This window comes from Dama dama, chromosome 16 (assembly GCF_033118175.1).
Source record: "Dama dama isolate Ldn47 chromosome 16, ASM3311817v1, whole genome shotgun sequence".
In the NCBI taxonomy this organism is placed as follows: domain Eukaryota; kingdom Metazoa; phylum Chordata; class Mammalia; order Artiodactyla; family Cervidae; genus Dama; species Dama dama.
The window spans coordinates 3,024,179-3,048,313 of NC_083696.1; the positions used below are offsets into that span (position 1 = coordinate 3,024,179).

General features: G+C 53.0%; 1 protein-coding gene across 4 annotated transcripts in view; it reads left to right on the top strand.

The window, feature by feature from the left end:
- CDK5RAP2 (CDK5 regulatory subunit associated protein 2) overlaps window positions 1–24,135 on the top strand; it is a 176,535-nt gene that overhangs the window by 138,249 nt on the left and 14,151 nt on the right. For 3 of the 4 annotated variants that reach the window (XM_061163293.1, XM_061163297.1, XM_061163296.1), the window contains 9 exons: window positions 2,813–2,861; window positions 5,684–5,856; window positions 9,850–9,969; window positions 14,274–14,390; window positions 16,837–17,026; window positions 17,908–18,029; window positions 19,100–19,348; window positions 21,748–21,825; window positions 22,852–23,117. In XM_061163293.1, coding sequence (XP_061019276.1) covers window positions 2,813–2,861; window positions 5,684–5,856; window positions 9,850–9,969; window positions 14,274–14,390; window positions 16,837–17,026; window positions 17,908–18,029; window positions 19,100–19,348; window positions 21,748–21,825; window positions 22,852–23,117 — 1,364 coding nt within the window. The remainder of the gene's footprint in view (window positions 1–2,812; window positions 2,862–5,683; window positions 5,857–9,849; window positions 9,970–14,273; window positions 14,391–16,836; window positions 17,027–17,907; window positions 18,030–19,099; window positions 19,349–21,747; window positions 21,826–22,851; window positions 23,118–24,135) is intronic. The other variant, XM_061163294.1, reaches the window with a different exon arrangement.

Consider the following 24,135-nt stretch of genomic DNA (forward strand, 5'->3'; position numbering starts at 1 on the left):
TATCTCCATAAAACAGTTCTCTCTCCTGCCTCAGAGATCTAGACCAGTTGTCACCTCCCCTGAACTCTCTGCTGGTCCAGGCCGGGTGCGGCTTGGCCCCCCGGCCCCCTGACAGCATCCCATGTGCTTCGTCATGGCGCTGTGGTGGAATCATCTTTTGGGTCCATGGTCCCCACTCAGCTGTGAACCTGTTGGGGGCAGGCCCCTCGTTCATATCTATGTCCTCAGCATCGGGTGCAGGCGCCTGGGAGAGCTGTAAATATTTAATATGAATTACCGGTGAGACGGAAGGAAAGAAGCGTTTGGGTCACGTAGGAGATGCCAGACTCTGATATTGGAGCTTAAACTTGGACGATCGATGGGTGTGGAGCTAGGGAGGACTGTTTTCCCAAGTGACTTCTCACGTGGTGGCCAGTGACCGCCTACAGAGGGGTCAGTGCAAGGAGGAGACTGCAGTGGGTCCGCCCGTTACAAGCCGGTCCTGCATTGCCTTCTCACCCTTGTTCAGATGTGTTAGCGGATAGCTAGATGTCTCTCTATGTGGAAGGATGGGACCCTTCCACTGCCACATACAGCTTTTCAGGTGTAGCAGTGAGATTTGCCTGAGAGATGGGAGCAGTTTTCCATGACATGCTTCCTAAGCTTCTGGAAGAGCCGGACAGGTGGTACCCTGTCACTGCGTGAAGGCAGATTGCACCAAGAATTCAGTGAATCATACCGGCCACCTCCCTGCAAGTCCCACCAAAACGGTCTGTCATTTGGTTTTAAAGAACTCTGTGGTGGAAGGGAAGTGAGTGGAATACAACTGTTGAGTTATTACAGGCTCCCCAAAGGGTCTCTGATCTGAAGAAGGGAACCTAGGGTTGCTGGCGGCATCCAGGTCATCGGCTCCTTCTGTGGTTTTGGGCTTTGTTAGGAATCAAGGAGAGTTTTCTGCTGGTTTTGAGAAGAGTTTACCGTCGGGCAACCCAGAATGCTTAAGCCTGCCCTGGACCAGGCATACGCTGTCCTGCGAAGTCCCTGGACTTCTGAAGAACAGTGGGAGCTGTGACGCACACGTCGTGATGTTGTTTGGCTGTCTGGGACCTGTAGAGTGGGCAGGCGGCTGTGAGAGCGTCTCCATCTCCCTGGCTTACCTGAACGCGTGGTGAAGTAAATGCAGTGTGAACTGGGAGGGTGGAAACATTCTACCCCCTGGATTTCTCATCGTTACTGTAAACAGAGAGCCTGACCCTGGCTCATGGGGTTGTCTTGGCGCCTGAGGGAGACGTGGGTGCCAAGGAACTGCCCTCAGGGCCCATTCTGGGAGCCTGAGCGCCCTGCCCCGCATGGTGCAGGGTGCAGAGGGAGCCACAAGATGAGAAGCACGTGTGTGTCTGTCCTGTGATCTTCTCCTCTGCGCCGTGGTGTTCGGGAACGTTTCCTTTTAGGAGTAGTCTTGGAAATGGTACGTGTGGGTGCTGTTTAATTATAGTCTCATTTTTCCAGTACAGCTACTGAAGGTTTGTTTTTTTCTTCAGCCACCCATTTGTTTCTTCAAAGAGTTCCTCCCAGCCTGCAAGTTCCAGAGTTCAGAAATACTTTAAACATACAGTTGTTCATTTCTGAAGTCTGGGCTCACGTGCTCCTCTCGAGCAGTGCGGGGCCGCGCGGGGGCAGCGGAACCCTGTCCCCAGCTGTGTCCCGAGCCTTGTTTTTTTGTTTGCCTTTGTCATTTCATCTGGTCACCCCCCTGCTGCAGACACCAGCTTTTTCAGCTGCACGCACAGCCTCCTTTTCCTGGGAATCCCACTTCTCAGAGCCTTTCTGGAGGAGATAATTTCAGTGCAGAAAGAGCTGTATGCACAAAGATGTTTCTTTTATAAAATGAAAAATAGGAGAGGACCTCGATGTCAGCTAGGGAACTGGCAGAAACTGGTCCACGTCCACCTGCAAGGGAGTATTCCTGTTCTCGTTGAACATGACGTTTCTAAAGCAATCTTGGTAAGAGAAGTGCTCACAGCAAAGGCCAGACTGAAGGTCTTCCCTGGGGGCTCAGTGGCGAAGAATCCACTTGCCAGTGTAGGGGACATGGTTTTGACCCCTGACCCGGGAGGATCCCACATGCCACGGAGCAGCTGAGCCTGTGCCCCAGAGCCCGGGAACTGCAGCTCCTGAAGTCCACGTCCCCCAAAGCCTGTGCTCCATGACGAGAGAAGCCAGCGCAGTGAGAATCCCACGTGCTGCAGCTGGGGAGTGGCGCCCTGCTCGCCGCAGCTGGAGAAAAGATCGCACCACCCGAGTGCAGCCCAAAATAGATAAGGTCAAAAAAAAACCACCATTGGTGTGCTAAAAAAATAAAGGCCAAAGTGAGAGGTTAAGTCACAGTAACTATCATCTGTGTTAGAACGCGTGGACGGAAGAACAGAAGGGAAGCCAGGAGCAAGTCTGTGGTGAGAAGACTCTGGAATTTCGGACCTGGAGGGCAGTGAGCTGCTTTCTCTGGGTTCTGTTAGCCGTCTCCTGTAACAAGCCTGTCTTCTGCTGGTATCAGAATTTTAGGGAAGGAAGAAGAGCCTGTACCCAGCTGCACCTCTGTGATTGCTTTTTAGATTCAGCGCTGTCACCTTCCTCCTGGAACCAGCACTGGAGCTGGAGTCTATAGTCTGAGCGGTATTCTTGATAAATCCAACTTTAAATACCCAGGACTGTTACAGAGGAGTGTTTAAACAAATGGAGTAGTGCCTCTGCAAATGGATGAGTGAGAAATTATTAGGGAGCACTTTTTCTTTTCTTTTAATGTTTTCCTTCTTGATGTGGTTTCTGCTTCCAGGAAATTCAGCTGAAGTGGAAATGAAAACCCAGAGAGACATGAGAGAGAGGTGAGTGTGCAGCATGGGGTGAGAAGCCGCGGGGGTCAGCTTCGTCTGCCAGCGTTTGGTATTCCGGGCTCCCCCCTGTTCCGTTAGTTTCCTGCATCTGGGGAGCGGAGCAGAAACTCCTGGGAAACAGACACTGGCCATACAAAACCAGGGGTTCGGGCTGTGCGTCCCGCAGCCTTCCTTCAGCCGTGTGAGGTTGCTCTTGGCGTTCCTCGCAGGCGATTTGACTCGCATGACGCGTTCCTTCTGTTGGCTCCTGAGTCCCTGGAGCAGGAGTTCCAGACTCAAGCCTGACCCATCTGTCCTTTCCCTCATGGACCCCACGCTTCAGCCTTAAATCTGACGTTTGATTGTTCTCCAGACCATGCAGGTGCACAAGCCGTAGACCCTGCCTTCTTCTTCTTCCTGTGACTTAAAAATCCTTCTTCAGAGTCGGCTCACAGGAAGCGGCCCGTGCGCTCCCCGACACCCTCACCCCTCCGCCCTCACCCCAGGGTCACTGATCCTTCCTGTAGCGCTTGGCACATGGTTGCCCTGCCGCGCTTACCCCGTGCTGTTCAAGGATTCCCTGAAAGGGGCAAGGAGACAGCGTCAACTAGGTGTTAGCCTGTGCCCGCTGCCGCCCTGGGCATTCCCATCGCTGTTTCTGACCCTACAGGGAGAGCATTCTTGTTCCCAGTTTAGGATGAGGTGCCCGAGGGGTCAGAGTTGCATGCATGTCAAGAAGAGGCTGGAGAAGGCAATGGCACCCCACTCCAGTATTCTTGCCTGGAAAAGCCCATGGACGGAGGAGCCTGGTAGGCTGCAGTCCATGGGGTCCCACAGAGTCAGACACGACTGAGCGACTTCACTTTCACTTTTCACTTTGATGCATTGGAGAAGGAAATGGTAACCCACTCCAGTGTTCTTGCCTGGAGAATCCCAGGGACGGGGGAGCCTGGTGGGCTGCCGTCTATGGGGTCGCACAGAGTCAGACATGACTGAAGTGACTTAGCAGCAGAAGTAGCAAGAAGAGGCAGCACTGGGTTGGAACTTCAATCTGTTGTTTCAACCCACACCTGGATGCTTCTTGTTATTCCCTGTTGCCTTTTGAGGGCAAAGACTGTCTTAAATCTCTGTACACCTGTTCCAGCCCCAGCTTTCTGGCACGTGATTGGAATTTTTTAAAATGTTCTTGGTGTGAACGGATTGTTTACACCCTTAGCTTGCCTCTGTGGCCAACTGGAAACATCAAGGACATGCCTTCCTCTGTTGACTTGTTCAAGGTTCTCACGTTGTTAGCGCTATTGATGTTTCTCTCCTCTTGGGAGCTGCGACCCTTTGGATCCCTGGGGGCAAAATAAAGACATAGAGACTGGTCTGGGATGTGGAGTTTTATATTTTATTGGCATCGTGAAGACCACCAGCGTCATTAGAGGGAGCAGGCAGGGAAGCGGCACAGCTCACTGGAGCACGTTTTAATCAGGCTGCTGTAAGTTGAGAAGAAATACTCCTCTCCCATTGCAGTATCCTCAAGGAGCCCTCCCTGCCCGACCTTCCACTTCCGCCCTGATAATAATGGGTCTTGTCCCATCGGCACGCTGTGGAGGGGGCAGTAAGGACCTCCCCGCGGGAGGTGTCTTAGCTGAGATCTGAAGGATGAGGCTTGGGGTGGGGCTTTTGGGAGCGTGCCCACCCTCGAGGTGCAGGAGATGTGGCCCCTTGGAGCCACGTGGCTGGTGGGTAGAGCACGGAGCTGGGGAGGCCGGGGTGGGTGCGCCTTGGCCTGGGCCTCACGTCCTGTATTGAGAGCCCAGATCCTGTTCTACAGGAAGAGGGGTGTCTCCAAAGGAGGGCAGGCTGGGACTTGACAGGAGCAGACTTGCCGATCTGAAGACCAGCCGTGGTTGAGCGGAGAATGGGCTGGAAGAAGGCAGGGAGCCTCCTTAGCCCTCCTCAGCCACCCTTCTCCTCTCTGACAGGCTAGCTTCTGTCCCTTCTGTTCTCCATCTCCAGCTGCAGGCTTCGCACTCGCGTGGGTCACTCCTGAGCTAATTAAATGGGTGCCCTCGGCCCCTTCCTCCCATTGCCAGGCAGCAGCGAGCCCGAGCATCCATCACGCTGTCTGAGGGAAGTTGCATCTGGTGTTTACCTGTTAATGAATGTCCTTTGCTCCTGTCTGAGCTCATGAATAATGAGACACGAAGTCATAAGAAAAAGCGGGAGAAAAAAGAGCTTAAATTAAGGCGCTTATCTGTAATGGGGATTCACAGGGGCTCCTGACGAAGTTCAGGGTGTTTTTCTTCCTGGCGGAGGTGGCCCTTGGAAATACAGCTCAATGACTAGGTGATTGCCTGAATGGTGATATTGGAACCAGCTTGGGGACCACGACGGTTCTGAAATTTGTGAACCCACAGTCCACCTGTGGGTTTGGGTTGCCCCCCACCCCCCCACATTCTCCTGGGGGCTTGGAAACAGTCAGACGAGGATTCAGATGGTTTCCCTGCCACGTACGGGCAGGCGAGGCTCTGATGTCCCACCGCCTCCCGGCTCTGCCTGCAGATGGTCCTCCCAGCGAGGACAGAGTGTGAAGCACCTGCGACAGAGCGGCCTCTCCCAGGGCCCCCCCCGCCGGCCAGACGGTGGGTCCCCTTCCTTCACTGACGCCGAGTCGAGCCCACTGAGCCCCTTTTAGTTTGTCTTTTGCTAAAAAGTGCTCTGGGGGTGCAGAAAGGCTCCAGACCAACGTCGCAGATAGAGATAAATGATAAAGGGCCAGTGTTCTTATCCTGGTGTGGGGTCTAGTGTGGAACCCGATTTCTCTTCCAATCCCGATGGTCAAGGACTGAGGAAGACAGCGTCACATACCAGCACGTTCTCCTCGAGTCTCCCGCACCGTCGACCTGTCGCGCGCTGTCCGACTGTGGCCTGTCCGAGAAGTCCTGCTCCTCACAAGACCAGAAGCAAGACAGCGAGGCCGAGAAGGCATCGGGCCTGGCCAACAACTTTTCTCAAGGTAAGCCGCGCTTTCCCACCGTCGTAAACCTAGCCGAGACTCCCTGGTTTGCATGATAGTTCACCCTCCTGCCTTTGTAGTGAGGAGAGTGTATCGACGTCTGAGTGGTTACTGGATGAGAGGACATCCCGGGGGGGCCCAAGCCAGTCGTTCAGACATCGTATATTAATGGAGAAACCTACGATTGTTGAAGGTGCTGGCGATTAGGGAAAAGTCGTCTTTATTTTTTGATGATAACTTGCCATTTCCTCACTTATCTGGCAGTGGCGGTCTGGAAAGCGCTGGGGTCCTGGATCACTTCCCAGTCTGGTCAATTTCCTGTTGTTTCTTTCAAGCTCTTCCTAAGGCGATGTCGCTTTAAGACCCTTGGTTTGAATTGTACAGGTGCCCTAAAGTATCTCACCCCCTGTTTGGAGATTTTTGAATTTGATAAATCTGCTGTGTTTCTCTTTAGTGTGACCTTTGACCTTTTGGGTCAGCCCTTTGTCCTGCCTCTGACCATGGAGCTGTGGGCTCAGCTGGCAGAATCGTCCTCCTGAGGTCGCCTACCCCGAGCTCCCCTTACACCAGTCCTGACACCTCCTGCTGGGCCTTGGGTAGGGCTTACTGTTCACTGTAAGTTCCAGGGATTGTGCAGAGCAGAGCAGATAGGCCTTCCCTAGTGAAAGGCTGACAGGCTGTATTGCGGGCTTTGCGGAGCACGTGTTCTTTGCTGCAGTGATTCATGTGTGCTCTTTGCAGCAGAAGACAGCTGTAGAAAATGCATAGGTGAGTGAGTGTGGGTATGTCCCAGGATAACTGTGTTTACCTCTAAGACAAGTGGGCGTGGCTTGGAGACAGGCGCCCGCATCTCCTGGCCCTTGCTCTAGACTCCGGACCTCAGTGGACGTCCTCTGGTCTCTCACGTTTCCAGCGGCTTCTTTGTAAGGTGCCCGGGATGGACCCAGAGAACAAATCAGACGCTTCCCTGCTAAAAGCTCTCTGTTGACACCTGATCATGTAGAACAAGGGATTCAAAATTTTAAAACTTTTTTTTGGCAACAGAAATCCCCCCTTCCTCCCCCCCCCGCCCCCCCGATGAAACTGATTATACAAGAGATATATGAAATATATAAAAGGTACATTTTCCAGAGGAGTAGAGCCTTTATCCCCGCTGGTTGTCTCTGAGACTCCAACAGGAGACTCAGGGCCTGGAGGAGCGCAGCTTGAAAACAGACCTGGAGCGTGACGCACACAGGTTCCGAACAACGCAGGTGGCAGGCGGGCCCCTCTGGTGACCAGTCACCTGGGTGTGTCTCCTTTGGATTTCTGGCTGTCTCCCTCTGCAGTTTGTGTCTCTGCTGTTGGTGTTTCTGTGATTTCTGGCCCCACTGTCTGCCTTTCCACTTAGGTCAGATGTAAACTGTTTCCCTGTCTCTAGTGCCCTCCTCCTCCTGCCCGAGATCCCTCCCGCAGAATCTTGTGGGGACGAGAGAGGGCGGAGTTTCCAGGGCAGCAAGCCTGACCCTTGCCGGTGGGATATCTGTGATCGCTGTCCTGTAATATCCTCCCACTAAGGTGGAACCAGGCACTTCCTCTTTCTCTCCCAGCCTGCCCCTCTTGTTTTCACTTGCCACCCCACCCGCCACTCCAGCCTGGGTTTACTTCCAGTGTAGAGCCATGCGGGTATCTCTTTACCCCTTATTCCTCCTGAGGACCCGTGACCATGGGCTTCTTGAGTGGGTTATCAGGCACTTTGCTGAATGTGAACACTGCTCTCTGGAGCCGCCCTAACTCACCCACTGTTAGCTTTTTGGGGTCTGTTTCTCTTCTGCCTCTGCATCCGTTTTTCTTTTTGTCATGTTCCTAATCGAGCAGAGAGATAATTTAGTACTTGTGCTTTTTTCACTTGTCATTGTATCGTAAGGGTTCCCACACGTTACATAACATGGTTTTCAGCGGCTTTGCCGTCGTCCGTTGAATGGCTGAACTGCAGTTTTCCTTTTGTTCCTCTGTTGCTGAACATTTAAATTATTTTCTAAAATTTCACAATTGTGAAAAGTGCTGCGGGGAATGTCTTTGAACATGAGCTTTCCCCTTATTTCAGGACACTTTCTTGACCTAGATTCTATAAATTGGAACTACTTGGCAGAAGATGTGTATACTGTTGTTTTTGGTGCTTGCTTCTTGCAGGATTGGTTTTAAAGTGTCAGCATTTGTCAGAAGGGTATTATTGTAAGAGGGACAGATAATTTTCTCCCGTGTTGTTAAGACGAGTATAGTGTTTCCCTCTGCCCAGTTAAGGCTGCATAATTAACAAGTGGTGTCCAATTCGACTGGGAGTGTGTCCTTAAGCCCAAGTGATGATTGCAGCTTCCAGCCAGACTCAGACGATGTGTCCCACCGATCGCTGCTGAGCGTTTTTGCCCCAGAAGCTGGCAGAGTGTGGCGTGGATAAACCAGCAAGGAAGATAAGTTCCTGACTCACTCGGACCTGACTGGCTGCCGAGAGATTTGGGGGCAGCAAGGCAGGAGTGGAGGTGTGGGGCCGTGACACCCCAGGTTGCTGCAGGGGGGTCCTCAGTCCGCCAAATGATTTGCCACACTTCTGGCATTAATAGGAGATAGCTGAGGATCTGGGAATTAAGTCATCTCATAAACATTCAAATTCATGGCAAAATTACTATTTAATTAGGAAAAGATCTGTAACATTATGCTACTTGTAAGTGAAAGTCATTTTGGAGGAATTAAAACTGGGTCGTAACATTAGTATAATGTTTTAAAGCAAACATTACCAAGACATACTGAGTATACCTTAATTGATGAATTAAAGGCATAGTTTTGCCTGTGGATACTTAATGTGATTATCCTGTAAACACTAATTCTAGAGACCTACCTTTGGACTGGAACTTTGCTTCTTTCATTCTCTCTTAAAGTGAGACACGGCAGAGGCTGAGAAAATAAGGCAGCCTCGTTTTAGAAAATTCAGAAAATTTAAGTTTTTATATATTTTTAAACATTATGTTAAGATATAATATAAAAGTTTTGAGAAGCCTAAGGTCTACCACCTAAAGGCAACCTCTGTTAATATTTAGATGTATTTCCTTCTCTTGCATATATATATATATATCTTTCCTGTCTGCAAGTTTTTAAACAGAGTTGTGATTATGCCGAATAGCCCATTTTGTATCTGTATTTTCCCGTCATATTTTATGGTCTTCATAACATAATTTTAATGGCTGTGTAGTACTGTATCATAAGGGATATAATGCAGTAAATTTAATAATTTGAGTTATTTTCAATTCTGACTATTATAAAAAGTGCTGAGATGAACATTTCTATACATTCTGGTAAATGATTGTCAGCATCTCTGGTGATCTCTTTAAATAGGTTGCTGAAAATAGAATTATTTGGTAAAAGATATTGTGAAGAACCTAATGATTATTAATAAAATGGTCCCCAGAGTCATATACATTTATACCCACACTAACAGGATATACTTCTTGAGAGAGCTCTTCTTAACCATTCTCACTAGTGTTGGGGTTATTGTTTTGCCTTGTTTTTAAGTCTTAAATTAATAAGTGATAAATGGTTAACATAGTCTTTTCAAAGAATTAGTCTCAAAAATATCTGAATTTGTTATGAAAGCGGCTTAATCAACTCTCTGGCAATCCAGGCAAACTTGAAAGCAATCCTTTAGTTTCACTGAAAGGAAGATTTTAAATTAATATTTGATATTTAGAAGAATAAAAGGCTGTATTAGTGTTAGCATTAAAATTGTATGAAGTGTAATTTCTCCATGTGATGTAGAGTATCTTGCTCATGGAGCACTGCAGAGAATCATCACAGGCAGGCTGTGGGCTGTGGGCAATAGCTCAGCACCCCCGTGCCCGGGGAGGACTCTCTCAACACGGCCAGTGCTTCTTCGCATTTCAGGATCACTGCATAGTCCATAAATTATTCAGCTTGTTGGGGGCTTCAGACTTTAAACTAAAAATGCCCTCCTTCCTGTAGACTTACTAATGGAACATATACAAGAAATTCGAAGCTTGAGAAAACGTTTAGAGGAATCTATTAAAACAAACGAGAAGCTGCGGAAACAGCTGGAACGACAAGGGGCTGAAGGTGATCAAGGTAAGGTGGACGGACGTTCCCAAAGGGCGGGAGGGCTTCCTTTGTGACACGTTTGCCTGGGTAAATGTGCTGTGTGTCGGGAAGGGCCTCGAACTTGCGGCCAGAGAGATCTCAGTTCAGATCCTGACTTTGCTGCTTGCTTAGCATGCTGACTCTCGGGTAGCAGTGATTTGTCTGTTAAGTGGGGGCAGGTGTTCCCAGTTTATTCTGGTGGTGATGAGAGTCAAGGGCCTAACACCAGTGGAGGGCCGTACCTGATACACGTTTGTTCTCGGTCACTGGGGGGTCTGCTATCTTCCAGTGTCCTGAGTCGTGAGTGGCTCCTCATTTGACCCTCGAAGCTGTAGTGAGGCAGATTTTGTTGTTGTTTAGTCAGTCGTGTCTCCCTTGTGACCCCCATGGACTGTAGCCCACCAGGCTCTTCTGTCCATGGGATTTCCCAGGCAAGAATATTGGAGTGAGTTGCCATTTCCTGTTCCAGGAGATCTTCCTGACCCAGAGATTGAACCCTTGTCTCCTGCATTGACAGGCAGATTCTTTCCCGCCGAGCCATTGGGGGAACTCCCCCCCCCACCCGCCCCCCACAGTGAGATAAGATAGATATGTTAAAATAACACAGCAGAATTTTGTCTTTTGTCAATAACAGAATCTAAAAGTATGAGCACTTTAGCAATCTGATAACTCCCACATGCCAATCATGAGGGCATTCCTCATAACCACAATTAGCCCTGCGTGGAATATTCTTCCATGAAAAACTTTAAAAATGCATATTTCTCCCATAGGTAAGACATTCACATGGTTCAGAAATTAGTATCTCCATTCTATACCATTAATCCTGTTCTCCCTTCTCTCTTCCCACCTTTGTTAGTTTTCTTCTCTATTCTTACAGTGTTAATGCAAATATAAAGTGTGTTCTCATTCTCTCCGTCACCTACCTGAAAAGCAGAATACTTTATATCGCTGTTGTGTTCCTCTTATCACTGAATACTCTGTTTGGGGATCTTTCCTTTTTTGCTCCAAAGGGAGTGTTCCCACCCTGGGAAGAATGTCTTGAGAGCAGCTTTGGGCACCAGGCAAAGCCTGACTTGGTCTGCGAGCTGGCCTGGCCTGGCCTGGGCTGGGGCCCGCCTCTTCTGTCTTATTAGCTTTGTGACTTTGGGCACTTCTCCCCTCCTTCCCCATCTTCATTATCTTATAAAATGGGGTCATTGTGAGATTAAATGAGACATTATAAATAGGGCCTTGCTTAGCACCTCACTCAATAGATGGTGGTTTTCTTCATTATCATCAGTTTTATTTTACTGTTTTATTCTGTATAACATGATGGGTTTGACAATACAAAGCTCTGCAGTGGGTGAGGACCCCTCATGTCATTGCCATTAATAGTAATGAGATAGTGAGTTCTAGAAAGATGGAGTCAGTGGCAGCACTCTCATCTCTGGTCCCCAAGTCTGCTCTCTAGTCCATCATAACCATCAGCTGGAAGGACATCTTTTCAGAGGGCTGTGTGTGTGGTAGTGTGCAAGGCAGAGACTGGTCCGCCCCCACCACCCCTCTCTCTCCCGACCACCCCTCTCCCCAGTCCTGTATCCTCCCCCTCCTCCCCATCTCACTCCCAGGGAAATTGATTAATCTGAGTTATTAGTCACATTGAACACAGGAAAGAAATACACGCCTGGGCCCACCATAGTCACTCATGGTAATGCCTGAATTAGATTCAGTCTGTTTTACATTTTCCCAGGCAAATCCAATTATAGAATTATTTGGGGGCCTCAAATGGCCACCAGCTACAGTGGAGCGGGCAATTGCCCTGGAGAGTACTTCGCTCTGATGGGAAGGTTTGCAGAAAGACATTCATAAAGTGTTTACGCTGGCGGAAAGAGACGCTCTTCTCACCACGTTGTCACAGCCCCTGAAAAGACAAAGAAATAACAGTGGTTCGGCCTCCCCTGCTGTGAGACGTTCGTCCTGGGAGCAGGTTTGAGAACGGCACAGCTCCCTGTCATGTTGAGGTGGAATATTGCTAAAACCTGTCATCTTAGGTGTTCAGTCTTCTGGCTTGTCGCCAGTTCACAAGCTTCCAGTGATGATGTTTAGAGGAAAGATGGGCCTCTTAGTGTCAGAAGTGGACCCCGCTAGCTCAGGCTTTGTCAGAAACTGTTCCTTGGCTCCATCATCTCTTTGAAAAGTGACCGTCTTAGCAGTGGTCATGGAAGACTTCTGGAGAAGCTTACCTGCTCATCCAGATCGTTCTTTGGTCCTCTTTTGGCTCCAGCCTGTCATCAGTCATGTGTTAATATCGTAATAGCAAGTAATATTAGCATCGATCATTTTTATTGAGTTCCTAGAGGGGTAGGGAAGTTCTGTGACTTGCCTGATATCGTACAGCTATTAAGAAGCCAGAGCCAAGGTTCAAACCCAAGTGTTTCTAAAAGGACACCAGAGCTTATAGGGGAGCGTGGAGGAAGATGGTAGGGAGAGATGGATGTCAGTTAAGAAAGAGGATACTGTAATTGGTGAATCATTCACATGAGAAGAAGGTGGCACTGTGGAGGAGAGAAGGATGAACTCTGGCTTCTGGGGGGCACCGTGCCGTGCCTTCCTTCCAGGGGGTTGAGTGCAGTGTTGTTGCTGCTTATTCGCTAAGCTGTGTCAGACTCTTGTGTGGCCCCAAGGACTGTAACCCTCCAGGCTCCTCTGTCCATGGGGTTTCCCAGGCAGGAATACTGGAGTGGGTTACCACGCGGGTAATCAGTTGTGTATCAGGATGTTTTCAGCTGCAAATAACAGAATATGAGTAAAAAACTGGTATAAACAATGGGGACTTTTGTTTTCTTATATGGCAGGCAGTCCAGGGGCAGGCAGTTGTAAGCGGGTCCTACAGCTGATTGATTGGGAGCAGGGTGTGGGGTTAGTACCTGTGGAGGCTGCCGCCTCCCCTCCTGTCAGGACGGAGTCCAGAGGAGGGAACGGAGCAGGAGGGGTGGAAAATCTTTCCCGGCAGTTCCCAGCAGGCCTCCTGTAAAGTCTCATCGACCAGAAGAGGCACATGCCTGCGCTCTAGCTGCCCCGGAGGCTGGGAGAGCAGGTGTCTGGCCCTTGGGCTCTGTGGTGTGGTCGACTCCATCAGTAAGGACGGCAAGGGGCGGTGTCTGTCTGCCACGTGCAGAAAGCATGTTGCACGCAGCGGGGCTCTGCAGGGGGGTGGCCACGGACGGGAACGTTACACACGGTGCAGACGAGGAAGGTTCAGCTCGGGGGGGGCTGACGCAGAGCGTCAGGGGCGCTGTCGGCCAGAGGAAGGGCCAGGATTTCAGGAGACACACTGGAGCCTGGGCAGGTGTTTAGGGGTGAGGGAGCCGGTCAGAGTGTGCAGGTGACCTCAGACCCAGCCTGTGAGGCTTTAGAGCCTGGTGTTTTTAGCCTGCACGGTGGGGCAGTGAGCTTGAGCTGTGAACTGAAGGACGAGTGTGATTTCGACAGTCGAGCAAGGTGGCAGGCTTTCTCGACAAAGGGAGTAAATACCTCGTCCCGTAAAGCTGGGGCGTGTGACCACGTGGTGTGTTGGGAGCACAGGGAGGCTCAGTTGGGCTGAGGGTCTAGTGTGAGAGGGAGTGGGGTGGGCTGTGAGATTCGAGCTAATAATAGAGATTCGACGTTTGGACCTTGCGTTTGGTTGTGTGATTGTCTTTTGCAGTGGTGCCATCAAATAGTTTTGAGCAGAAAAAAATAAAAAAGGAACCACAAACAGACTGTGTTTAGGATGATCGTCTTGTTGGCTGAGGCAAATAGGGCAAAAATATGGCTGAACCACAGGGGCAGAAAAGAGTGGGCCAGTGTGCGTGGCATTTTGGAGGAAGAGTCAGCCATCACTTTGGCTGACTGCGGAGTGGAAGAAGACGCTTTTGGGCCGGCTCCCAGCGTTTCAGCTCGGGCTGCGGTAGTTGTGAGACGGTCTACACAGGCAGGAAACGGGAGGGAGGGTGGGGAAAGGTGAGGCCCTCAGTGGAGAGGTCCCTGGGGGGCTTGGCCCTCAGGAGAGAGATCGCTCCTGCCCACCCTCCCACTGCCCGCTCCTCCTCTCTGCTCCCCGAGGGCAGGTAAGATGCCTGGAGTCCCCTCATCTCCTCTTTCAAGCTCACCCTCCTTTCCCTGTGGGCTCTGGTAATAGCTTACGTAGTTCACAGGAGTAATTTTCATGATAATGTTGTGTTTTCTCATTGTTTAAAACTGTTTTCTAGAAAGTTCCATGCACTCGGGCCTGAAGACCATCCATAAATTGTGACTTCTGTGTGGTTTTATAGGTTCTTCAAATGTTTTGGCTTATGGTCCAGAGATCCATAATTCTCTGACATCAGAAGTACATTTCCTGAGGAAGCAGAACCAGGCCCTCAATACGATGCTCTCTAAAGGATCCAGAGGTAAAAATTAGAGGCGCCGTCTGCAGCCTGGGGTCCCACAGCCCCCTGTGGCATGGGAAGAATGCAGACACTGGAGTTGGAGCAACCTGTGTCCAAATCCTGTGGCTCTGTGACTTCGGGCCGCTCGCTCGGCCTCTCTGAACCTCAGTATCGTTAGCTGTAAAATGGGAGTTCTTCATCGGGCTGTTGACAGCTAAGCGCAGGAAAAGCCCGCAGCGCGTTGCCTCCGGGGCCGGTAAACGTTTCTCCACGTCACCCTCCCCTCGGTGCAGCCGCCTCTCACTCTTAGTTCCCAGCGGAAGAGGGAAGGGCTGGAAATTTCAGAGACTTTCTACGATCAGCAAAGCTTCTCCAGGATTTCTTTTGTGGTGGTTTAGTCACTAAGTCGTGTCCAACTCTTGTGACCCCCATGGACAGTTAGCCTGCCAGGCTCCTGTCCCTGGGATTTCCCAGGCAAGAATACTGGAGTGGGTTGCCATTTCCTTCTCCAGGGGATCTTCCGCACCCAGGGATCAAACCCAGGTCTCCTGCATTGCAGGTGGATTTTTTACTGAGCCACCAGGGAAAAGGACAGTGTTTTTTTTTTTAAAGGACAGAGTTTCTCTTCTTTTAATTCCTTCTGTGTGGAGCTTAGCCCTCAAAAAGGTTTTATTTATATTTCCTGTCAATACATAAAATTCTTCCAGAATGACATGATTATTAAGTCCTGTCTTACAGGTAAGAAACTGAGGCCTGGGGAACTGACTGGCTTGCGGTCACAGAGCTAGAGGTGGTGGAACCGGAACTCAGGCCAGCTTATCCCATTTTCACTAGAGATACTGACGATTTTGGCTTAAGAGATGAAACTGGGGCTTCTGCAGAGCATTCATTCATTCGGCAAACACTTCCTGGCTCCTCTTCTGTGTTGCAGCCTGTGTAGATTCTGATACAGAATCGAGCAGGGCCTGACCCCTTCCCTCAGGGCTCCTCGTGGTCTGATGGGAGAGAGAGCCAGGTTACCGTGGCGGACCAAGGTGAGGATCAGCCACGATAGCCTCCGGGAGCACGGGACCCTGGAGAAGGCATCCTGACCCAGGAGGAGCTGGCCTTCAAGAGCTGAGTCTGGGATGTTAGTAGGGATTAGCAGAGGTGCCTGAGGTTTAGAGGGCTTCCCGGGTGGCTCAGTGATAAAGAATCTGTTTGCCAGTGCAGGAGACGCTGGTTCAATCCCTGGGTCGGGAAGCTTCCCTGGAGAAGCAAATGGCAACCCACTCCAGTAATTCTTACCTGGGAAATCACAGGGACAGAGGAGCCTTGCAGGCTGCAGTCCGTGGGGTTGCAAAGAGTCAGACAAGACCTAACAACTTAAACAACAGCTAAGGTTTTGAAGAGCCAGGGCGTTTTAAATAGAAAGAAAAGGGTGGACAGAGGCCCAGGGGTTAGACATGGGGGTGGAGTCTGGACTGGTTCCGAGTTGTCGGAAGCTCAGTGTGGTTGCAGCCTGCGGGGAGAGGAGAAAGCATGCTCAGAGATGATCGAGTCATGGTTAAGAGTGGAATCAGAAAAGCTGGATCTGAATCCTGGCTCTGCCAGTTACTGGCTGTGTGACCTCGGCAAGGCCTTAGTCTTTCTGATCCTTGACATCCTGTCTGGAAAATAGAGAGTAAGCCAAGTGCCTCCATGGAGGTCTGCTCTGAAGAACAAGCAGGATGATACACGGGGAGATCTTAAGGTAACACAGTGAGCTCTGCGGCGACCTCAGCCGTCAGCAGCGTGGGCACAGCTAGCAGCCACCGGGGCGCTGGCAGCCTGCAGTGGGCTTTGAGGCCCTCGGCGAAGTCTTTACATGTAGCAGCTCCGTCACGGCTCCTGGCCACGCACATGAGGAAACGGAGGCACGGAGAAGTGAAGAGACTGGCTGGAGCCGGTGGGGGTCAGTAAGCAGAAGAGCCGCACTTGAGCATGCCCCTCTGTCTCCAGGCCTCATGCTGGGCCGTGTACCCCCGAGCCCCAGCGCTGCTCGCCCCTCGGGAGCGCTGGCCTCCTGGCCTGGCGGTGGTGGCTGAGGGGCCGTCTGCACAGCCCGCTGGCCTCCTGGCCGGCCTCTCAGACTTGCCCAGCACCCGTCACCAGGGTTCTGAGCCCCGTTCCTTGCCTCTGTCTCTAATGTCTCCCCAGGTTTTGCTCTGTGAAGCCACAGTAACTAGGTTGGCACAGCCCATCATTTAATAGAAAATTAAACGGGCCCATCTCATCCCAGTGACGTTTAATCTGCAGCCTTGATGTTGACAGATTTATCTGCCCAAAACGCATGAGATAATTGGAATGCCACAATCACAAATGCCAGATGAAATCTCCTTCTCTCCTTTGTATTCTTGGCGCACTCCGGCTGAAGTGCTGTATTTGCGTAATAAGGTTGGAAAAACAAATGGTGTCTCCTCTCAGCGGCGCTATCCTCTGCATGCAGATAAACAGAAGGAGAATGAGAAGCTTCGCGAGGCCCTCTCCAGGAAGGCCGCGAGCCTGGAGCACCTGCAGCGGGAGCTGGCCTCTGTGAGGGCGGAGAAGGAGAGGCTGCAGAGGGAGGTGGACGAGAAGGAGAGTCAGAACCAGCGGCTGCTTCAGGAGGTCTGCCATGGCCGCAGGGCGCTGAGCAGGTAGGGGTCAGGGTCCTCTGCCCGGGGCCGGACGCAATGAGCACGCAGCATGTGACATGTCCGGTGGGAATGGAGTAAGAGGAGGAAAGTCCTCAGAGTCAGGGGATGGGGCCTGGGGGCCAGATGGCTCCATTTCATCCTGAGAGCGTCACGGCCGGCCTCCCTGAAAGATGCTGTTTGAGCAGCCGCCTGGAGGCAGTGAGTGCGTCCGCCCCGCGGAGCCTCTGGTCCTTCTCTTTGGAAAGAATGAGGGCCCGGGCGGGGTGTCCTTGGCCTGTGCAGGGCAGAGCAGGGGGCCCTGCTGGAGGAGGGGCTGGGATGGAGGAGGGCCCTGGGGCCGGGGAGGACCTAGGCTTTCCTGCTGAGTGACCGGGAAGCCATGGGCGGTTCTGCGTGCAGGGTTGACGTGCGTCTGGCTCGGACTCTGAGCCGGTCATGCTGACTGCGCCTCTGCAGGCCCCTCGGTCCCCGTGGCCTCCGTTTCGGCCCGTGTGTCTCAGCAGCCCCGTCAGCTCTCCTGATTGCCCCCGACCTTTAGTTCCTGAGGTCGCCCTGCCTCCCCAGTGCGGTGCAGTGACCCGTAAGCTCGTGGTCTGTGTCATCACAGCCCTGCTTCTCTCCCGAGCTGGGCACCCCTGGGTGAGACATAACCATTTTGCGTTTCACTTCCTCATGTTCCTGAGTTGGGCATTCGTAGCATGTCCCTCTTGGGGTGTCTGTGAGGACGACCCAAGATCTCAGATGTCAAGGGCCCGGAGGGGCCCTCAGGATGCTCCCCAGCACCGCCAACAGTCTCGGCCGCGCTCCCCGGGTCACAGCAGGACTGCCTGCCCCCCGCGTGAGACTAGCCTCTCCTCCCCGTGCCGGCGGGGCTTTTCCAGGCTGCAGGAGGAGACGACGCTGAGGCAGCAGCTGCTCTTGCAGAGCAACAGGCTCCTGCGGGCCCTGCGGGCGGAGCTGAAGGTGTGCGAGACGCTGGACCGAGAGCAGCGGAGCCCGCGAGGTACTGGGCCCCCTGGCCGGGAGCGCTCTCCTCTCCGCCCGCAGCAGGCTGGCCCGGTGTCCTGAAACCCCAGTCCTGCCTCCCTGCTGGAGCAGGTCGACTCTGAGGCAGACGCTCTGGCCCACCCTCCTTCTGAAGCGGCAGCAGGAAACCGGGAAGGACTGAGGCTCAGGGGCCCAGCCGGCTGAGGTCTGGCTTCTCATAGCCTCGCATCCCCGGGGTGCGCCTTCTGCAGTCAGCTCGCCGCTTTGGGCCTGTTCCTTCTGCTGAAACACACGTCTGCTAATCTCGGTTCTATGAAGTCATGAAAATTAGATGCGCTCATTTATTAAGTATCCTAGCACAGTACCTGGCACATAGTAGATGCTCCAGAAATAACAATTTTCCTGCTAGTGTATTTTTTTTTTTTTGGTCCATTCATTCAGCAGATAATCATGGAGCACCTACTGTGTGCTGAGCGTTGCTCTGGAGATGCTTGCTGGTCCGCGCTCTGTCCTAGAGAGATGCTGGGTCAGAGTGACTTGACTGTAAACGCTAATGTTTTAGAATCAATATTGAGGTGGGTGGGGGTTTCTGTTGCTATTGTTTTTTTCTTTTCAACTAATTTTCCAGATGGTTTCTCCCTATTGAAAGTTTTATCTAAAAAAGGGTCACCTCTCAGCTTTCATTTTCTCCTCAAGTTGCTCTTCTTATTCCTGCTGTTGCGCCTTTTTAATACACTGTGGCTCTGAAAATCAGCCCCTTTCATTCTATAATTCCAGCCCAAATAGATTTTATTACTACTAGACATAATTTCGGGGTTTGGTGTGCAATTTGCTAGGCCTTAATGGCCAGAAGCGAAGATTAATTTCCAGCTCTTACTTAGCCTGTGGAATAGCAGCAATTAAGTCTGCCGATATTTTTGTTTTTAAAGTCGAGTTGTTATTTTCAACCGTTCCTAGTCCTTGGGTAGGGGAGGAGGGTGGTGGGGGAGGAGGCTGGGGGTGGCGGCGGGTGGCCAGCAGCGTCAGCTCACGGCTGACCCTTTGGCAGTGGACTGTGTCGAGGTTTCCCTTTGCTCCTGCTCACAGAGGCCGGTGTGGAGGTGTCGAGAGAAGGCTGGACGGGCCAGGACCTCCTGGGCCGCCTGCATCGCCTCCTGGCCGAGGTCCAGGCCCTGCAGGCGTTGCTGGAGAAAGGCATCAGGACCAGCGTGGCGCTGCAGAGCTGGGTGGAGGAGCAGCTGGTGCAGGACAGGAAGGAGGCCCGGGAGGCCGCTCCCGTGTCGGCCCTGCAGACCCTGTCCGCCCCTGAGCGGCCCCTGCCGCTGGACGAGCCCGGTACTGCCCTGCCTCTCCCCACTGTCTGAGACAGCCCTGTGCGTCTGTGCGGGACACGCGAGCTTCTGAATCCCACCCTCGCCCCACAGAGGTGTCTGCCCGCCAACAGCAGACTCGCCAGACCCCTGGAACCTGGGGCCTGACCACGAATTAGCTGTCACCTTTGGCAAAATGCCATCATCTCTGCCTGGGGCCTGTGGATTCTCAGGGCAGCCAAGCCATGGCTTCCAGCCACCCTTGTTGCCTCCAGTCTTGCTCCCTCCCCTCCCCTTAGTCCTGTCCACATCACCTGCTGCTGGAAATCCAGTTTAGTCCCTTTTACCACCTTTAAAAGAGGTTCTGCACCTCTTCCTCCAGCTGTCAGTGTCTCAGGGTCTGAAGAGCTTCCTGGCAGTTTTGAACGCTAGTTCTGTTTGGCGTTTGCTTGCAGGTTTTTTGTCTGGCCTTGCAGAGGATGTAGAGAGGGCAGAGAGAGGATAAACTGGGCTCCCGGACCCCCTCTGTCCCCCTCCCACATAGGTCCAGAAAACACCGGCAAACACTCAGGCTCAAAGCAGTCAGCCAGGCCAGCCTCTTTGCTCTTTTTATGAAGGAACTAAAACTCAGGGCAAGAGGCTTTTCCAGAGTTACCGCCCCAAGTCGGTGGCAGAGCTGGAGCTAGAAATCATTCCCAGCTCCAAGTGCAGTCTGTTCCTGAAGCAACGCCTGGGAGGGCTTCAGGGGTCTGGGGGTCACCGTCCTTACACCCGCAGGGAGGGTGTGTGTGTCGGGGGCGGGGGAGTAAGGAGTTTATACTTAACACTTTACTTATCCTTCACTTAGGTTGGGACTTAAACCTGTCGCCTTTAATTTAGAAAGTTACAATCTCTCAAAGAGCACCCAGTCACCAAGCCTTGGAACTTGTAGTGATTGACTCATGGGTTTCTCCTTGGGAAGGATTTTAAAATTTGAACCAAAAAGGTGCTGTGACAATGTGGAAAAGTAAAAAGGAAAAGGTCCTTCCTCGTTACAGAATATTGATTTTTTGTACTTGGTGCTTGGTGTTGCTTCGTTGGGTAATCAGGTACAGGCGTGAATTCATAGGGTTCAGATTGGCTTTTGTGCCTTTCTTAGTTTTTGCCCAATATTACATCATCAGTGGTACCCCGTCCTTCACAGGGGCTTCCTAATTAGTTGTTTTCAGATGATTGTCGGTCACCAAGCCACTGCAGTGGTGACGATTAGAGTGGTCTCTGATTCGGTGCTTCAGTGAACATCAGCATTAACATGATTGTTCTTTTGAGCGGTGTTCTTAGGGTAAGACCCCGCAAGGGAGCCTGGCAGGGCTGGGAGGGGCCCCTACTGCCGCCTTCTGCATGGGTGATACCTCAGCAGTGGGCCTGGCCAGAGAGGCCCTTAAGTAGAGGTCTGCTCCCGGCCCTTCTAGGACTTTGCTCAGAGTTAGCTCAAGATTCACAGCACTGCCTCCGTGGGGACATTCTCCTGCCTCCTCTGTTGGAGATGAGAATTACACTGTAGGCAGCAGCATTTCCTCCTTTGCAAAAGACTTTCCAGGATGGTAGTGAAGAGCAGCTGTCTGAAAGTTCTGCTCTGAAGACTGCTGTTTTTGTAGGAAGTGATCCCTCTTGGGCCAGCTCCCCAGAGCAGACCCCCAGGGCTCCTTGGCCCCCCGATAGCAAAGCGCACTCTCAGGAGATGCCTGAGTGAGAATGAGCTGAGCCGGACCCCGCGAGGCGTGGACACAGTGCTCGCTCTGTCCCCGCCGCTCCAGGTCATGCTAGGCAGATCCGTTCCCATCTCAGTCTCTTGGCCGCCTCTCCCAGGAAATCTGAACTGGAGCGCCACGCTGTCCCTGAGCTCCTGGGAGCTCAGAGGTGCCCCATAGAATGCGGCTCGGCGTCTTGTCCTGCATCTGACCGGTTCTCCCCGCTTCCCTGTTCCCGTGCATCACCTCCCAGGTCCTCCTTTAGGGAACCCTTCCCTCCTGTGTGGGTAACCGCGGCCGCCTCTAGGCTCGGGCCGCCAGCCATTCCTCCTGAAGCCCCCCTGCTTCACGCTCCCTGCGGTGTCTCGACCGGCCCCCCTCTGCCAGCATTTCTGCCTCCTTGGGTCTCCCCCCCTGACCTGGGCTCCCACAGCCCCTGTGCCTCCGTCCCTGAGCCCTGACCCCTCGGGGGAGTGGTCTGCTTACTTGTCTGGACAAAGAGGGGCCTTCCAGGAGGCCTGCTCACTCTGTCCCGCAAGGCCTGGCGGGAGAGAGGCCCAGTGAGGATTTGAAAGAACGCTCGTGTGTGTGTCCAGAACTTGACTGTATTTTCATGCAGTTCTCTCTCTCACATGCTGATGAGAATGAAACTAAAACTTTTGATGATTTATTTCCCTTATTTTGCCTTGTGCAGATGGTGACAAGTGTCCCATGGCAACTGACAATTCATGTGATCTGTTTGGTCCCACCCCAGCAATGCCCCCAAGATCAGGTACAGAGCTAAAGTCTGGGTAACCATGGCACCATTGGGTTTCTCGGTGGCACTTGCTCAGTTGAGGGCAAGGGGGTCCCTGGTTCCAACTCAGAAGAGTATTTGGCAGGATTTAGGGTTTCATGTTCTCAGCATCTCCAGCTGGCGATCTCTTCCTCCAAGCTGGTTCCTGTGTTCCTAGGTGTTACCAACCTTAGGGACATCGTTGGCGGGGATCCCTGTTGCCCTGGATTAGAGCGACTACCTTAGCATGACTTTCGAGGGCCTGCAGCGTCCAGCCCAGGCGGGCCTGCCCAGCCACACCCCTTTGCCCACCTGGAGCCACACAGATGGGTCCCCATCCTGCAGATTTCCTCTCACGGGGACTGTGCAGCATGGCTCCTGCCTTTGCCAGAGCAACCTTGCCCGCTTCTCTGCTAGTGAAAATCCTGCTGCTTCAAGACTCCTCCTGAATGCAAATGGCTCTGGGAAGTGTCTCTCCTGATGGCCCCTGTCAGAATCACCCATCTGTGCTTCTGTTGATGCAGAGGTGGAAAGCGGCAGGCTTTTTCCTCTGTGTAGCATCTTTCTCACTACCCTTTCACCCCAGCGCAGTTGTTGCTTCTTCCAGGAAGCCGTCTCTGGTCTCCCTTCCTGCACAGGCTTGATTGTCCTGTCCTCTGAGCTCCGGCTCTCTGATGTCGGGCTCTTACCCCTTCCGCGTGGCGTCTGTGGTCCGGTCAGGCCTCAGACCACTGAAGCGCAGGTCCTGCCTCGGTTTCTCTGTGTAGACCGGGCTCTTCTGCATTGCAGGACTCTGATGAGTGCTGGCTGGGTTGAAATGAGGTGACTAAGCCCGGGGCTTACTCAATAGGTGGCGCACAGACTGGCATCCTGGATCTCAGCCTGTCTCCCCTCTGGGCGGTGTCAGGTGGCATTTGGACCTGCGGGCTCTCGCCTCCCGGCTGGCTTCGCATCCTTACACACAGCTCATCGAAGGCAGGTGCTGCTCCCAGGAGATCTCACGTCTCCCCTCTCGTTCTGCAGCTTCAGAGATGCCTCCGCTCTCTGGAGATGACGTGGACACCCTCTCCTGCGACAGCGGCACCTCCGTCGTCAGCACCTCCTACGTGTCCTCCCTGGTCCCCAGCCACCGCCCGTGGGCCAGCAAGAGCGGCTGCCACGTGCTGGGCCCGGCCGAGGACTACGATGCCCTGTGTGAGCAGATTGCCCGGGGCCAGACGCTCCTCGCTGAGATGGACCTTCAGATCCGAGAGGCTCCCGGCCCCATGAGTCAGGAGCTGGTAACCAAGGTAACCTTAGTGATGGCGCCGGAGGGAGAGGGATGCACGGGGAGCAGGAGGCGGAGGCAGGAGGCAGGGGGGCCGTGGGGCCTCGCCTGGGAAGAGGGGCCAGGAAAGGCAGCCCCGAGACTCGCAGGGCAGGTCTGGTCTGCAGGTTGTTCTTTTTTCGGGGGGGATGCCTGCTGAGGCGTGTCCCTGTGCTACTGCGGTCACCCTGCCGCACGGCGGCCTCCGTCTGTCCTTCAGTCCTGTCGCGTGTCCATCCGTTCTTCCCCCCGGTCACTGGTCCGTCCCCCTCCCGGCCTCCGCGCTCAGCGTGGCCACTGATCCTCACGTGGCGTGCAAGGATCGCACAGTCCCTTGGGGCGCTCTTGCCGACACGAGCTGCCCTGCGCCCCCTCTGACGGGTGGCGGCTGCCAGCCCAGCACGTGGCCGGTGAGTGCCGTGTTTTCTTTCACCCCAGAGCAGCCTTCACGGTGGGTGGCAGCGTGCCCACAGTGCAGATGCCGAGCGGGAGGAACTCGGCGCCACCAGGACTGGAACCCCACTGTGTCCTCCAGGGCGCTCTGGCGTCCTGCGCCCGCAGCCGTGTGACGCCTCCCGCTCCCTGTGTCCCCGCTCCCTGGGCTGTGCAGACTCTCTCATGCTGGGGCCTGCTCCCGCCCACGTGCCCGCCATCTCTCTGTCTCTCCCCGCTCCCCGGGGCTGGCCCAGCCGGGCACGGTTGCTTTTCCTCCAGCCCTGGCCCCCGTGCCCTCTGGCTGGGAAGACCACCTACCCCTTCTTCCTGTGGCATCCTGCCAGAATCCTCATTTTAAAGTCAAGGACCCATGTGTGCTTGGCATAAAGCTTCTCATTCACTTCCTCCAAGACTTGGGGTCAGATTTCCTTCCTCCCCCAGACTGGACTCAACCTTCGTGCTTCTGAGGGTCACATTTTCTGACCCTCCTTCTTTTTGGGTTCTCATTGAGGACACTTGAGCCCCATACTTCGTAACAGCTGTTTTGCCTTTTTGTTTTGTTTTAC